Genomic DNA, 15,963 nt, shown 5'->3' with positions numbered 1-15,963 from the left:
CCCATTTCAGGCAGCAAACTGTAAGCAGGTGATTTCACCTTCAAGTTGTCATTAGGCTTTTTAGGTCTTGAAATACTTGGCTTCAGCGGCTTAACTGAGTGGCTATTTTAAAAGGACTTTTCCCTTCCAGAGCAGAGAAAAGGATAACAAGATTTGGGTCGCGGAACTGAAAAACCATGACTTATTCCAGCTAACTGAATAGAAATTGCTCTTGTACCCCGTGAGCATGTTTAAAACCCGTGTTGCTGAGTGTATAATGTCTGAAAACTTGCACCCCGAGTGCAGTCTTTTTTCTAAAAGTGTTTGTGTTAAAGCTGGCTTCATGGCTCTCCTGGCTTTCCTCCTTCTCCAGTCAAGGGACACTGTGGTGGCACCCCCGCCTGTGGCTGGCCCTGCAGAGCTGCAGGACGGGGATGTTCCCACAGGCATTACAATCAAGAGTCTCCTCTAACTTTTTTCACCTGAGCAGCTTTTTGGAAAGGTGAGGCATCTCTCAGGAGTTGTGAAGGGCTTAATTCACACTGCAGCAGCTCAGTATTTGGGGTCTGGCAATAAAAGCACTGGCTCCTGGTGTTCAAATGAGCTGGTAGGGCTGGAAGCAGCTTTCATCTCTCTGCTTCAAAATTAAATTAGCTGGAAACCACCACAGGAAACAAAGTTAATTTTTATTTTGGGATAGATCTATCTTTTCAGCATATTTGTAACAACAAAAAAAATAACAGCTTTGGATCTGGTGTCAACATTTGGATTTGTACATCTATATTGAGATTCGTCCCTTGTGGACAGATCTGAGCTCTCCTTGGGATCTGGAGCGTAGTAACAGGGCACAAGGCAATAGTTTTAGACTAAAAGGGGAGATTTAGATGAGATGTTAGGAGGAAATTCTTCACTCAGAGGGTGGGGAGGCCCTGGCACAGGCTGCTCAGAGAAGCTGTGGATGCCCCATCCCTGGAGGTGCTCAAGGCCAGGCTGGATGGGGCTTTGGGCAACCTGGTTTGGTGGGAGGTGTCCCTGCCCATGGCAGGGGGTTGGAGTTAGATGACCTTTAAGGTCCCTTCCACCCCAAAGCATTCTGAGATTCTATGTTGCAGCCACCTCACTGCAGCAGGTGAGGGGAAGGACCACTGTGAAGATTCACATGGGTTTCAGGGTCCTGCCCTTTCAGATTTAAGCACACAACCTCCTCCTCCTCCACCTTTATTTCCAAAACTGTATTTTCACATCCCTTTTCCTTTGCCCCAACAAACAAACCCATTTTCAGCTTGGACTCTCCAGCACAGGAAGGTGCAGTGAAGGACTGTGCTGCCACTTTCCTATGTGGGTAGTCTTTGGGGTCTGTAGCAAGGGACAGCAGAATAAGCTACAAAGGCCTCTCTGTGTTACCAAACAGCCTCTGGGGCAGGCAAATCTGTAAAGCAGGCCATGGCAAGCGTGCAGCACCATCTGCTCTGCAGGGATGCCTTCCTCAGGCTGGATCCCCTTTAAAGGATGGAACTGCTACCAGGAGATGGAGCCTTTCCATCTCCCACCTGCTGGTCCTGATGCTGATGAGCATTTCTTCAGCTTCTCCAGAGGTCTGGTGAGCTGGAGACCAGGGAATCACTTCTGAATGAAGGAGGCTGTTCAAGGGAAGGGGGCTTATAAGAAAAGCTGGTGTGGAGGGAGGCTAAGGTGTGTGAGCTGGGAGGTTTGGGGCCAGCTGATAGCTCCGTCAGTCAGTACGAGCATGGGTGGAGGAAGTCAGGTTGAAACTGCAGATTTTTCTGAATTTTTCTGAATGCAGGTTTTTCTGAACCCAGCCTTAGGTGCTGGGTTCCTTAACTAAAGCCAGATTGTTCAATTTCTCCAAGCAAAGCAAATCAGACAGCCCTGGATACTCCCAAACCCTCTGCACCACCACTGCAATACCACCAGAAAACTAAACCTCAAGCCCAACCAGTTATATAAATGAAAAAGTTAGGCTACGTGCCCATAACAAAGCAGGTTTTCCAGTTTTTAGATTTTGCTGAGCCAGCCATTTCTGTGCATTAAAACCTTTTCTGATTTTAACAGAATTTGGCCAGGACAGCAGTGAGAGGTTCATCTAAATCCTCTGGGAGAGGGAACGAAGCTGCCCACGTGCTCCTCTCCCCTGCGGTAGGTGCAGGGAAGGTCCTGTCTCTGTCTCCTAGTCTGTTGCATGCTCCAGGGCTGATGCATGCCAGCACAGCAGGGAAATCCTGGGCTGGCCGCTGCTCACTGCAACACACGAGGGTTTCAGCAAGAGATGTAAGGGTTGAACCATCCCTGTAACATTTCATTTCTTATTTCAAGCAGTTCAGGGAGATTTCCATCTGGAAATGAGTTAGTAGCACAGATCTCTGACCACCCGCACGCCTCGAAGGATGAGTCCCCAGTCCTGCTGCAGCTCCTGCCTGATGGCAATGCTCAGCCACCCTGGTGCGGGTTTGTGCTGCTGGGTGAGGAGCTATATAAAATTGTAAACATCAAAGAAGGGTGGATTATAAATGCAAAAAAAAAGACAGCAACGTGCCATAACTAGATATGATGAGGCATCTGGTGGATTTAAGTTTGGTGCTGGATTAAAGGTAGATTTTATTTTAATCTAGTTACTTAAGGTGGAAGGTTTTTTTTTTCTTGCACACACATTTATCTATCGCTCCTCCCTAGGAGTACATAAGGACTCTGCAGGTCGTGTCATGCCAGCCAGCTCCATGGCAGAGGAACTCAGCGAATTTGCTGTGTGCAGTGAAAACATGCAATTCATTTATTTCGAGGCTGAAAGGTTTGGCAATAAAGACATGGCTTTAAAACTGGAGATCAATTTTTTATTACACAGAAACAAACAAAGAAAAAATAGACATATATAGAGAGATAAATGTTGCAAAAATGATAGAATCAGAATAGCCTACACTGGTTTAAAATACTAAAGGAGGTGATTTTATGGTAAAAGATTTTAACACTGAACAAGTTTTGCACCTAGCTTTTACAGGAGGAGATAACAGAAGAAAAATCTCTGTGAACTGGTTTGCAGCTGGGTGTTAAACTGTATTTAGGTAACGTGGCCATTTCATGGAGCAGAGACCAGCCACGCTTGGTGTGTGTTGTCTGCACTCAAGGCTAACACCTGTGTTTGAAATGCAGAAAAGAGAATGCGCTCCTTAGAGGGGATGTTTGGAGAGGTGAGGGCTTTAAGGTAGTTCTGTGCCAGTTTGCTCCTTATTTTTCCTGAACCTTTCTATCCGCAACCTCTCCACCCCAAAATGTGTTCCCTGTGCAGCTGGAAGGGAAGGAGTTAACCATCCAAGGTTTCTTATTTGGTTTGTCCAGTGAATTGAAATGCGTAATAAAATTTTTGGATTTTTCTCCAAGTGAAGGTGTGTTGTGCAAGGGTGATTTACTGCTTCGCCTGGAAAACTGTCCGCTTCGCTTGCTCTCCAGCACAGCTGGGGCTGCCTCCTACCAGATTTGGTGGGATGTTCCTCACCTGAAGGGAATGAATTCAGGTAAGAGGGATATTTATTTCCTTTAAAGCCAGGTATTCTTCACCCGCTTTGAACATGCAGGCCTTTCAGGAGCTGCTTTTATAACGAATGAAGTTACTGCCCTAGGTTCCTTTTATAAAAAAAAAAAAAAAAAGAAATCTGATGAGCAGGCTCTAGAAGTGCAGCTGTTCTGATTGAAGAGCATTCTCATCTCTGTACCTTCAGGGTGCTTGCTCCATCAGAGCTATTTTATGATGGGTGGCTTACCATGTGCTGTCAACGTGTTCTTCCTTCTTTTTCTTTCCGAGTAATCACGCCATGGCAGAATCTGCCTGACTTTCTATTGCAGACCTCTTGGGCAGATTTGTACCTCGCCCACTAGTGCCAAAGGTTTTGCTGCTTCTGAGCGATTTTATGGGAACCCCTCCTTGCTGGTGTGCTGGCTGGTTGAGAATAACGTAGGGCATCGCGCACACCTAACCTCTGCATTTCTCTCACCCTTTTATTCCTGATGCAGGGGATGCTCTTCCAAGCTCCACCAGGGCACTTGCAAAACCCTCAGCTGTGGTCCGTGTTCATCCCTCACCCTGCATGGCCCTGGAGTCACTCCCAGGCTATAAATCCTTTCACTGCATTAAAAAAATAAAAGTTTATATGTGCACAGAACTTCACATGCTCGTTATTTCCTTGAGTCTGTTGATCTCTAACAAAAGGATTTTTTTTTTTTTTTTTAAACTAAGTTCTTTACTTGGGAAGTGCTATAGCCTTAAAACATAAACAAGATCATTAAAGACATACGTATGAACAGTTGTTGTTAAATGACCGAAAGCAAGAGGTTTTCCTATATGCTAGCCAAAGAGGCTGGCATTTTTGCAAGCTGTTATATTTGTAGGGAAAAAAAAAAATGACAAAACAACCCTATAAGAAATTAATTCTGGAAACAACCCAGCTGGACACACAGCAACTATTTTAATGAAAGAGAGTGGCAGCACCTGGAAAGCTCCAGCTTTGAGTTCATTTCTGTTTCCCGAGTGGAACTGACTTAAAATACTGGCTTTGCACAGGTCCAGACGGGCTCCTGAAGCTGTAGCCTGTGTGGATGGGAGGAGGAGTCCCACTTTTCTCTCTTTTTATTTCTTTTCCTTGCCCTGGCAGCCTTTCAGGGCTTGCTGCAGCGGATTTGTTCTTGGGTTGGTTTGAACCCCATTTTTCAGCAGCCCATGGGTGGCACTGGGTTTTCCCAGCTGGGCTCCCTGCTGAGCACCCAGCAGGGAGGTCGCTGGGCCCAGCTCTACCCATGCCACATCTCCTGGCTCAGCTCCAGGCCTTGGCTGCCTTCACCAGCTCACACAGGCACCAGGCACCCTTCAGGTACAGAAAATATGCTCAGAATACATCAGAATTGTGGCCAGCAGGGCGAGGGAGGGGATTGTCCTCTCTGCTCTGCTCTCCTGAGACCCCACCTGGAGCCCTGCGCTCAGCTCTGGGGCCTCCAGCACAAGAAGGACATGGATGGATTGGAACAAGTCCAGAGGAGGGTCATGAGGATGATCAGAGGGCTGGAGCACCTCTCCTGTGAAGAGAGGCTGAGGGAGTTGGGGTTGTTCAGCATGGAGAAGGCTCCAGGGAGACCTTACAGCAGCCTGCCAGTGCCTAAAGGGGGCCTGCAGGAAAGCTGGGGAGGGAATCTTCGTCAGGGGTGTAGGGATAGGACAAGGGGAAATGGCTTTAAACTAAAAAAGGGCAGACTTAGGTGTTTGGAATAAATTCTTCACTGTGAGGGTGGTGAGGCCCTGGCACAGGCTGCCCAGAGAAGCTGTGGCTGCCCCATCCCTGGAGGTGCTCAAGGCCAGGCTGGATGGGGCTTTGGGCAGCCTGGGCTGGTGGGAGGTGTCCCTGCCCATGGCAGGGGGGTGGAATTGGATGATCTTTAAGGTCCCTTCCATCCCAAACCATTCTGTGATTTGAAGTAATATTTGGGTGTGAGGAGCAGATACCCCAGGTGACTCCAGGCCCCACCAGAGGACCTGCAGCAGCTGCTGGCTCTGGCCAAGAGGACAGACACAGGCCTGGCACAGAGCCCCAGAGGGGCCCTAGGGACACTTAGAAATACTTTGTTTTTCCAAGCCACTAATGAGTTAACGTGGGCTCTGCAACACACATCAGACTAATCTAATTTTCTTCTTTCCTGCGGTGCCTGGTGTGTTGGATAAAGGAGCAGCAGCAGATGGGACACGTCTTCAAGGAAAGTCTTTGATACTGCCCAGCACCATGTTCCCTCACACCAAACACAGGCAGTGAGGGCCGATGTTATTCGATATGAGGTAGGTGCAAAATTCTCTGGGCAAGAGGGGATGTTTTACAAGATCCCTCTTGGGCTCGGTTTTATGTGGTATTTTCATTCACAGGCTGGAAGATGAAATGGAAGGTAGCCTGTAAAATCTGCAGATGTTGCCAAAGGACTCCAGGCATCCTCACAGACAGGATTAAGATTCAAAACGAGTATGAGAAAATGGAGAATGGATCCAAAATCAAGAGGCTGAAATGGAAAATGAGAACAGTGCGAATTGCTTCTTACGGGGAGGGAAGGCGAACTGCCTAAGTGCAAACTGGGCCATAAAGGCGAGGCAGGAGAACATCATTAGGGCCGCGGGGCCCAAATGCATCCTGGCCTGGCCCTGGCTCTGCTGGCTATTGGCAGATATATTGGGATTGTCATTTAGGACTTTTAAGAACGTGTTAGACAAATCCACATGTGCATTTGATTCTGGATTGTTGGAGGGGGCTGAGCTATGTCAGCTCTTAGGTTACTTCAGCCTTATCGTGCCATGTTGCTGTCACTGGTGCATCTTCCAGACTCTTTCTTCCTGCACTTTGCTTAGGGCAAATCTATTTTTTTGGCTGTTGGTAGGCCCGTCTCTTGCATTTTGTGGGCAGCTCTGATCTCTTTTGTCTCCCTTCTATCTCAAAAAAGGATGCTTTAGACCTGGGAAGAGATGGAAGAAGGGCAAGAAGGAAGGCTGAACACGAGTTAAGACCATTTCCTTGCTGCTTGTGACTGAATCAGGCAAGCCATTGTGCACCAGAAGTCTGCATGGGTCCAAAAGCAGTAAGACAAATTATTGAGAGCTTCAGTGCTGCAACTTGCTGGGGGCTCGGCCCCTGCTGGGGACTGTGGACCCTGCGGGGCCACCTCACTGTGTAACAGCGCTGTGATATTCCTCTTTTCCTAAACATCTGCTGTTAGTTGGTACTGGAGACAGGACCCTGGGCTGTCTCATACCAGTCCTGCTGATGTGAAAGCCTGGGTCTTTTGTAATGTTCTTCTGCAGAAAAGTGGGCTTTGTGTAAATGAGACCAAACAAGTCCACCAAAAGTCAACTTGTATAATAAAATCTAAAAACGGTTTCCCTTTGGGCTAATTGCTTGGGTTTGTTTAGTGGTTTGCAAATCAAAGCTCCCCATCTTTGATTTTGCCCCTAAATCATTCCAGTAACCAGTCTTTCACCTCCTGACCTCACACGCTGCCAGGTTATTGCCTAATGTTTAGGAACACTTACAAAAAAGCTGGATGATATTGGGAAATACTTTATTTCCAGAACGCTGGCAGACGTTTGCAGGTCCCTGCTGTGCCTTTAACGAAGAAGACCTGCACAACAGCCTAAAAAGTACAGCATGAGCAGCATGAGCAAGACCCTGGCTTAGTGCTAGCTGGGCTAAGAAAGCCAAGAACGGAGCCAACGAAGTCAGAAAATGTTCTTCTCATCGCAGGCTTTCATTGGCTCCCCTACCCTGACCAAACTCAGGGTCTGCCATATCATGGGATGTTTGCAAGCAGATTTTTCCCCTCCATGGAAAATGGGTGAACAGGAAGCCGAGGTTTGGCTTGCATGGATGTCAACGCACCGGTGTCCTGGGGTTTCATCAGTGCAAATTTTGCAGGAACAAGGAATATGCTTGGTAAAAGAACAAAAACCAAACCCCAAAGAAAACAGAAGCCCCCAAACCCAGCCTTCCTCCCAAACTAAGACTCAGCCTCATGGTGAACTTAGAGCATCTGCGAAAGAGGACTACAAAGGCTTTTCCAGAACCATGTGCTTAATGCCTGTCTGACCCAGAGCAGAGCCTTCTGTGGTGCTTCAGGAAGGATGGGACAGAGGCTCTGCTCCTCGCAGCCCAAACCTGATGCCTGGTGCACATCAGGGGCACCTGATTGTAAAGGAGTGGTGGGGGTGAAGCTTTCAGCCTCTGCTTCCTTGGGAAGATCAATGGGTACCAGCCCATCTCCCCTCCTGCTACTTTGTAAATCCCTAAAAATGCCCCTTGGGCCCTCAGCATCCATTCGGCACTGAAAATAAACTCCAGAAGTTCAAAAAAAAAAATTTTAATTTATTGTAAATTCTCCTTTCATCTGTGCTGCAATTCCAGTGTTCTGCACATTAATAAATACACATTTGTTAAAAAAAAAAACAAAAAAAAAAAAAAAACCTCCAGTGTCTAATCTGCCATAAAGCTTTAAAAAAGTCATAAAAATAGGTTTTAATTTTTTTTTGTCATTAACACAACTGACCCTCCTTTACTGCAACAATTCTGATCAAAATAAGAACTACCTACATCTCACTGGGACAAAATATACATACACAGATGTGAAAACAACTAGCAGGGGTTATACACAACGCCTGAGCACACAGCCAAGTGTCAGGCACCTAAAACATTCAGAACTTTTTTGTCAGCCAGAAAATTTCACACAGCATGTTGCAGAATTTGTACAGGACCAGTACCCTTCCTCCCCCTCCCTTCCCAAAGACATTTCCTAAATGCATTTAAAGGTGCATAGGGATGCGACAAAACCCAGATTGCTCTATATTTGCCTTTAGTTTTGTTTTGTTTTTCTTGATCTCCTGCATTCTATTTAGGGTGATTTTCTGTACCTTCCCTTTCACATATGCACTCATACATGAGCTGGTATTTTCCCAAAGGGCTGCTCTGGAGCGCAGGGAGCTCCTGAGAGCCCTGGTGGTCACAGCCGTACCATTGAACGTGAAACCTGAACCCTTCCATGTGCTTTTGGACACACCAGGAAGGCCAGGGATTTCTCAGAGAGCTGGGAAATGAAGCCTGGCCATCCTTCCAGCCTCGTGTTTCTGCTTTGATTAGCAACGTGCTGACTCCAGAGGGAGAGAAAGCAGCAGTAAACTAAAATGCCTGCTCCTCATGCAGAACCTGGGAGGAGGACCCTCTTCTCAGGAGGCTGTTTTGTCCCTGAGCCAGACCAGCAATGTCCGAGAAACCCACTCCACAGCTACACCACTTGTTTTCCTCTTCTTGCTGTGGGAAATATTGGTTTAACTTATTCCACGCAAGGACTGTGTTGAAATCTTAAGACTAAGACACAACTTATTTTTAGCCCTGAAGTTCAGTTTCTGAACATTTGAGAGAAGAGGCCAAAACACCAAAAAAAAAATTAAAAAAAAAAACAACATTTTTTTTCTTTAGTTTTAGAAGAGGTTACAAAAAAACATACTGTGTCCTTAAAGTCTTCCAAAATCTGTCAACAAAACTTATAAATTATGTTCCTGGATTTAGAAATAATCTTTACCGTCTTATTTTGAAAACTGCATTGCATCTGAAGGTGGTTTCCATGCAAAGTTACTTTAAATGCCAGTTACTTTATCAAATGCCAAATTCAAGTAAGATTGTGCAATGTTTATATAAAAAATATCAAAAACTCTTTTAATCGATTTCCTATTATCAAATTGAGAAGATCAGTATAAATGTAAAATATACAAAGGAACTTTTTCTTTAGCATCACCATACAAAATATATAAAAGTATCTACACTTTATATATATATATATATATAAAGGATTTTTATTTTTATTTTCTGAAGACGACGTGTTCATGGGGGTTTGGAGAGAGATGCTGGCATAGAAACTAAAGGACACTTGTTGGGATATTCCTCCCCAGAGCCCAGCACGCCGAATGGTTCACGCTGTAGCTGGAGAAAAGTTCGCGAGAGGCATCTCCTGGTGCTTGCCTTGAGGCGGACGGGTTGTCTTCCTGTAGGTCCACTGCAGTAGCTTGTTTTTTTCTCCCCAGCAGCTGAGCAGCTCCTGCAGCACTGTCCACACTGCAAGAAGGAACTCAATCCTTTCTAGGAATCCTTGTGGGAATCCTTGGGGCCATTTCCATGCTTTTTGGCACAGGTTCGCGTCACGTGCGGCGTGATCACAGAGCGGCCCCATCACGGGCAGCTGGGCACCGTGCCTCCGCTGCGAGCAGCCAGGAGTCTGCCAGAGCATGAAACCACGCGGGAGTCAGAGCCACCTTCGTCCTCCTGGCTGTGCGGAGACGCCGGAGAAGTCCGAGGCGGCCAGGCAGTGACCCTGCGGTGAGGAGTCCAGAGCTCGCAGCAGCGCTCACGGTTTCCTGATGGTTCAAATTGAAGTTTCGTTACTGCCTCTGTTAGTGGGAAGAAGCAATCATGCAGGCTTGGGGTTAGACAGGCACAGGCAAACAACTCCGCCCCAATCTACCTCATCCCTTTTCGTAAGGGCTCGTGCTCTGTGAAATGACCAAACATCCCCAGGGGATGCTGCCCTTGAGGAGCGTTATTTACAGGCGGTACCCAAGAGATGCACTATTTAGAGAGCTTTACCGGGTGCTTGTGTTTGGCTAACGCTTATGTGAAGATGTGAGGTTCACACGAAACCTTGCAAGTTAGAAGCCTGGTATTTCAGACAGGTTCATGCATTCTGCTGTCAAACAGTTTTACCGTATGCAAAAGGTGCAGAGAACAGAAGAGTTGTTTAGGACACCAAGCTGGCTCGCTTTTCCCCAGTACAGAACCTATTACCTGGTGGCAGCAAGCAGTTATTGCTTGTTAAAGACACCTCTGTTTCCTGGCTAACCAGGAGATATTCAACAGCCAGTCCCCAGCAATCCAAATTTTTGTAGCGAGCTGAAAATGGTCTGCACACCCTAGAACAGCAATGGGTGTCTAAAGCCTGATGGTAGAGTTAAAGATGGGTGAGAAATTTTCTCTGTGTTTGGAGAAGGAGTGAGCCTATTATTTGTACTAATAAAGGGAAGACTGTGTGTGTAAAATGTTTACACGGATTTACTTAAGGCCGTCCTCGCTTTGAATGTGAAAACTGCGATGAGTAATGAGGTTTCTGAGGACACCCGTTGGTTGGAAGCTTGCTCAGCCTTTCGTTGGTGTTTGATTTCATTTGGAACAGCAAATACTCACTCTGTGCAGTGGGTGGGAATCACACACCTGCTAATTTAGGGTTAGTGGCTTGACACGACACTTCTCTCTGCAGCCACTGGATCTCACACCCAGGTAACATCCCCCCCTGCTTGGCTGGATCTCCCCATGTCCCCCCCAGGCTCACCCCACAAAATGCTGAGCTTCCTCCGGGTCCTGCTCACTCGTGTCTTGCCCCTGCCTGCCTTCCTCCAGCTGCCTGCTGGAAACCCACTGCACCTCTTGCTGGACACGCACTGAGAAATGCTGCTCTGTGTTTGCCCTGCTCTGATCCTCCTCCTAGGGTGCCTGCTCCTGGCCACGTTCTCATTAATTGCACCCCATTAGTGACAGATCCCTAATGGCCCCAAACACCCTCCTTGCTACAAAATGGGAGAATTGGTGAAAAAGAGGGGAAAAGAATGCTCCATTGGTCCAAGGCGTGTGAAGGTGAGAGGCTGGGAGCACAGAGGTGGAAGCAGGAGGCAGCCCTGAGCAGAGCACCCCTGAGCAAACCCCACACCAAGGAGCTGGGGCAGAGCTACGTTCCTCATGCCACTGTGCCAGTAACAATCCAGTTTGCAAGTTCAGAGCACACCAAGGTGACTGGTGACAGGTTTCTATCATGGCACCTTGCCTGTGATACCTGTTTTTGGCCTTCTTGTCAGTAAAACACTGTGGTGTGGGGACGTGGTGTGGGCAAACAATCAGCAAGGCCACTGGTGAAGGACTCAAGTGCAGTCCCCAGGCGAAATCCTTGCTCGTGTGGGATTTTGGGGCTGGAAAGTGGACGGAGAGACCAGAACCATGGGAGCTCTGCCAGGGCATCCTAGTTGTGGTACTTACTCTGAGTCTGAGGTCTCAGCATGTCCTGTTCCCACGTGGACGTTCATGGCCATGCCGTTGAGCTGGTCTCGAGACTGCTCCCTCCGAGCGTTTTTTACTGTCACCCCCGAGTCCGAAGGAGAGCGGACCCCATCGTTGGTCCCCAGGGAAGTAGTCCTGGATGAGATCGTGGTCTGGTTATAATCCGACAGCTTTTCCCGCAGGCGATTCTTCATATTCTTGTCCATAAGAGGGGGAGGGTAGGTGACTTTGTTCTTTAAGATGCCTTTTAGAGAAGAGAGGGAAGAATCAGAATTTTGAAACGTATCAGTAAATTCATTTACCAAGCTGAGCACATGCAAAAAGTGACATTTTATAGTTCTTAATCAGAATTCCGCTTTGCCACTTTATTTTGAAACCAAAAGATTAGACTTCACCAGCTGCCTACTGGCTTTAGTTGGTTACACAGGTTGAAGCCATTTGGAGATTGCTCTTTCCCCGTGCAGCTGCTGCATTAACTGATGCTCATTAACATCCCAGCCCCCCAGCGTGCTGTGACGTGGTGCTGGCCACCTTACCTTTCCTCTGCTCTGGCTGCTGGTTATTCTGGTGGGACAGGGGCCTGTTCTCCTTCTGCTGCCCTTCGTTCTCTTTGTCCTGTGGCGCTTCGTTGTTGTGGTTCATCTGGTTTTCCCTGTGGAGCTCCACGTTGACCTTGGTCTCCACTTTGAGTTTCTGCTTGCCGCTGGGGTCCTCGCTGTCGCTGGCCGTTATGCACTCTGTGGGCCAATAGGGTTTCACATGATTGGGAAGGGTATCGACTGCAATGCAAAAAAACACTAGCTCGAAAACCACTGTTTGATAGGCTTTCACAGCCACTGCCCAGCCTGTCTCATCTCCTGCAGCCGGGGAGTAGCTGAGTGGCAGACCAGAGCAATGCTTTCGACGATCTTCGCTGGATTACACTACTCTGGGGTGCAGCAAACCCCCCAAAACACTTTTGTCAGGATGAGAGGGTGTCCCTGCGAGGCTGCTGGCAATCTGAGAGGTGTGAGACCAATCTGCCCTCCCAGCTGTCCAGGGATGGCAATCCCTCGGGCTCCCTGGGGATGGTGGTTTTTTAGGGATGAGGGCACCTGAGGAACTTTGTGCTGTGTCTGTGCAGAGCACGCAGCTCGGACACCCCCTTACCCCTTTGTCTAAGCTAACTAACCTTCCGAAGACAAACTGCACCTAGGAATGGCCATACCCTGCCACACAGCGCTGGTACTGGTGGCCAGTGCTTTGGTTCTGCGACCTCTCCTGACCCTGCTGAATCCACAAGCATCTGCTGCATGAAGAGAGGCAGGTATTTCTTCCTCCTGCCTTCAAAAGAAGCAGCAAAATAACCCTTCTTCCTTCACGTGAGATTTTGCTGGCTGTGTAACACCATTTCCAAACGCTGTATGCTAGCCTGATAAATTCGTTCCACCTACTCTAAAGCTATTTTAAATAAGATACACCCATTGCTGTTCCCTCCCACCAGGAGTACCTTTAGGTGTGCTGTGGAGAGGGCCACGCTCATTATTTTTGGAAGTGGATGTGTTCCACTTTTTCTCCGGCTCAAGCCCATCTTCCTCGCTGTCCGATGAATGGGAGGAGGCGTAGGAGCTGCTGTGTTCGTCGAGGGACAGCTCGCTGTCAGAGTCCGAATCATGCTCTACAAACGTGGAAAGGGGGAAATAGAGCAATGAGAGGGTGAGCAGGAGCTGGACACGTCCGTCTGATTGCATGAACACAAAGACAAGGCAGGCGTCTGGTTTAGGGCATGCCAGGGAAGAGCACTTCCAGCCACAGGTGTTCTCAGGATTAACTCACAAGGACTGTGGCATCCACCTAAGGAATTATGGAAGCACACTGCTCTGCTCAGCTAATGGGCAGGACCCTTTTTTCTGCAAGGGGGCTGCAGAACAGAACGGGGATGCTTTTTTCACTCGTCAGTACACAGAACAGCAGCTCCACAGCATCTCAGCCAACACAACACGCTGGCAGAGGTACCTAAAAATATCAGGAAATCTGCAAATGCACTCTTAAACACTGCTACAAGGCAACAAAATTTAACATCAAGACCCCAAATGAAAGGAAACCAGCCAAGAGACAGTTCTCATTTTCTTGTACAAAACACATAGCTGTAAAAGAGGATATTGCCTCAAGGTCTCAAACATGAAAAGATGTCCAATTAAAAATCAAGAGCAGCAGCGCATAATTCGTGAGAAAGAAGAGGGACGCCAGAAACCATCAACAGTTGTGACAGCTGTCAGCTTAAAACTGAGCCATCACAAGAAGCAGAAAGATCATTCCATTCCATTCCAGAATTCCCTGGTAAGGCAACCACTGCACAGCTCGTTATGCCAACAGCACAAGGGGAACGAGGCACACCGAGTCGGAGTAACTGCTCCTCCTCTTACAGAAGCCTTTGAAAAAAGTGCTGAGAAGGATAAAGGTTCACAACTGGGTCAAAGCATTTTAAAGAAATTCTTACCGTTGGATTTAGATGGATTCCTATGAAAAATGGAGGAATCTGCTTCAGTCTGACCAGCCCTTGCTTGACTTGAGGATCCACTGAGCTTATGAGCAGCATCATCCCTTAGAGAATAAAAACAGGGGACAACTTTCTTGGTCACTTCACTGTTCCTAACAACAAGGCAGACATGCAGATGAGATTCTTCTGGTCACAGACAGCTGCAGCACATGCTAATTAACCTGCGCTTAACTGATTTTCAGAGTAGGTACTTTCACAGCAAGACAGGTTATGTCTGCCTTTGGAGACATGAATTGCACCCTGAAAAAGCCTGATGTTAATAAGCTAAGTCCCACTCCTTGAGACACATCTGTATTTTACCAGGCAAGCAGCACAGCCCAAATAGTTAACAAAATAGCCACGTTAACCACTGCACTAGTGGAAGTCCCCACTGAAGATGCATGCAAAAGAAAACACACAAAAGTAAATGACAGTCACACGAAGCAGAACGGTTACAACATAAAACAAGATGCACTTGAACCAAAACATTTCTGTTTGGCTTTTTCTTTTCCACAAGAGGAATGAAAAGGGAAAGGCAAGCACCTGAAAGCCATGCACCTGCCACCTGATTACCTGAGAATATAAGCAAGGTAGCTATTGTGGCTCTTGGCTGACCTGACGGTGCTTTCTAGGGAGACAGTGGATTCCCCAAGGGTCGTGCGATACATATTTGGCTCTTCTATGTACGTGTTGTTACAGTTCAGAGATCGCTGAAGGAGAAAAAGACACAAAGCAGTAGTGAATGACAAGAAGAACTTGTTTAAGCAGCATAATGCAGTGGATTCCTAACCTTCCCAGGCAGCCCTCTCTGTTCAGCAGGGCACACTAACAGGGACAGAGGGCAATGCACAGCACCGATGCAGAAGCTTGAGCCTGAGATCTGTAATTGATTTTCTTTCTTCAGAAATTTTGTTCAAAAGACTCAGACCACCCTTCCTTACATCTCCTCTCCTACAATTGATGTAACCAACTGTAGAGTGTCGTGCCTGAGAAATGGAGTTGGTGATGGTCTCCTTCAGCTTATTGCTTCTGGTGGCTGGCTGGGCACTGGGCATTGTGTGCCTTTATGGCAGAAAGATTTGAAACGTGACTTGAGACTCTGCTCTGAGCCATTGAGGACATTGGAGAGAAAGCCTGCTAATTTTTGCATTGTTTAACTCGAGTCCACATGTCTCATTAACATTACTGCAAGCAGATGGGTAATCAGATCAAAGCAAGATTTTTTTTTATCTTTTTAGTGTTTTTCACCAGGGTCTGTGGGCAGAGACCTGGTTATTCAGCGCAGTGCTCTGAATGCCCATGACTTGTGAAACCCAGGCTCACAGGCCCTGCTCATCAAAGGAGTGTCAGTGCCTTACTTCCACTGAACCCAACTGCTTAAAAACCATTGCAGAACTAGGCCTTAATACCTCTTCCTCAATTTCCCACCTGATAATAAAATCTAAGTATGAAGGACTTACATTTCCTGGTTAAAATAGATTTAAGCAATGTCTGTGTTGTAAACCAGATGAGCAAAGGCTTGTTCTCTGTTTTGAGAGTAAATGGCAGTGCATAGCACAACTCTAGTCCGCATTATTGAACTTTTTTTTCCTCCCCAAAACAAGATTGCCAAATCCACATTGCCTCTTTGGGAACATGCCTTGGCCCATGCTGGCCTCTCTCATCCCCAGCCATCCCTATACTCTGGGAGATTAGCTGCAAGCTGGCACAGCCAGAACCATGTCAGGGGATGCACTCACAGTTAAATCTCATGGACAGCTGCAGGCCAGGGCTCAAGCCCATGATCTGATCCTATTTACTGGTGTAGATGCCACCAGGTTTGCAATAAAGTTGGAGGGGTAACCA

General features: G+C 47.3%; 1 protein-coding gene across 5 annotated transcripts in view; it reads right to left on the bottom strand.

Annotated features, from left to right (window-relative positions):
- Window positions 1–7,724: 7,724 nt before the first annotated feature.
- CELSR1 (cadherin EGF LAG seven-pass G-type receptor 1) overlaps window positions 7,725–15,963 on the bottom strand; it is a 161,621-nt gene continuing 153,382 nt past the window's right edge. For 2 of the 5 annotated variants that reach the window (XM_082762169.1, XM_082762170.1), the window contains exons 30-35: window positions 14,692–14,828; window positions 14,080–14,183; window positions 13,090–13,257; window positions 12,137–12,379; window positions 11,580–11,844; window positions 7,725–9,946 (exon numbers count right to left, since the gene is read on the bottom strand). In XM_082762169.1, the coding sequence (XP_082618295.1) occupies window positions 9,922–9,946; window positions 11,580–11,844; window positions 12,137–12,379; window positions 13,090–13,257; window positions 14,080–14,183; window positions 14,692–14,828 (942 nt within the window). In that variant the 3' untranslated portion in view covers window positions 7,725–9,921. The remainder of the gene's footprint in view (window positions 9,947–11,579; window positions 11,845–12,136; window positions 12,380–13,089; window positions 13,258–14,079; window positions 14,184–14,691; window positions 14,829–15,963) is intronic. The other 3 variants (XM_082762171.1, XM_082762173.1, XM_082762172.1) reach the window with 3 other exon arrangements.

This window comes from Aythya marila (genome assembly GCF_965140915.1).
Source record: "Aythya marila genome assembly, chromosome: 1".
NCBI classification, from domain to species: Eukaryota; Metazoa; Chordata; class Aves; order Anseriformes; family Anatidae; genus Aythya; species Aythya marila.
Note: the sequence above shows the minus strand (reverse complement) of the source record. Positions and strands in the feature narration are given on the sequence as shown.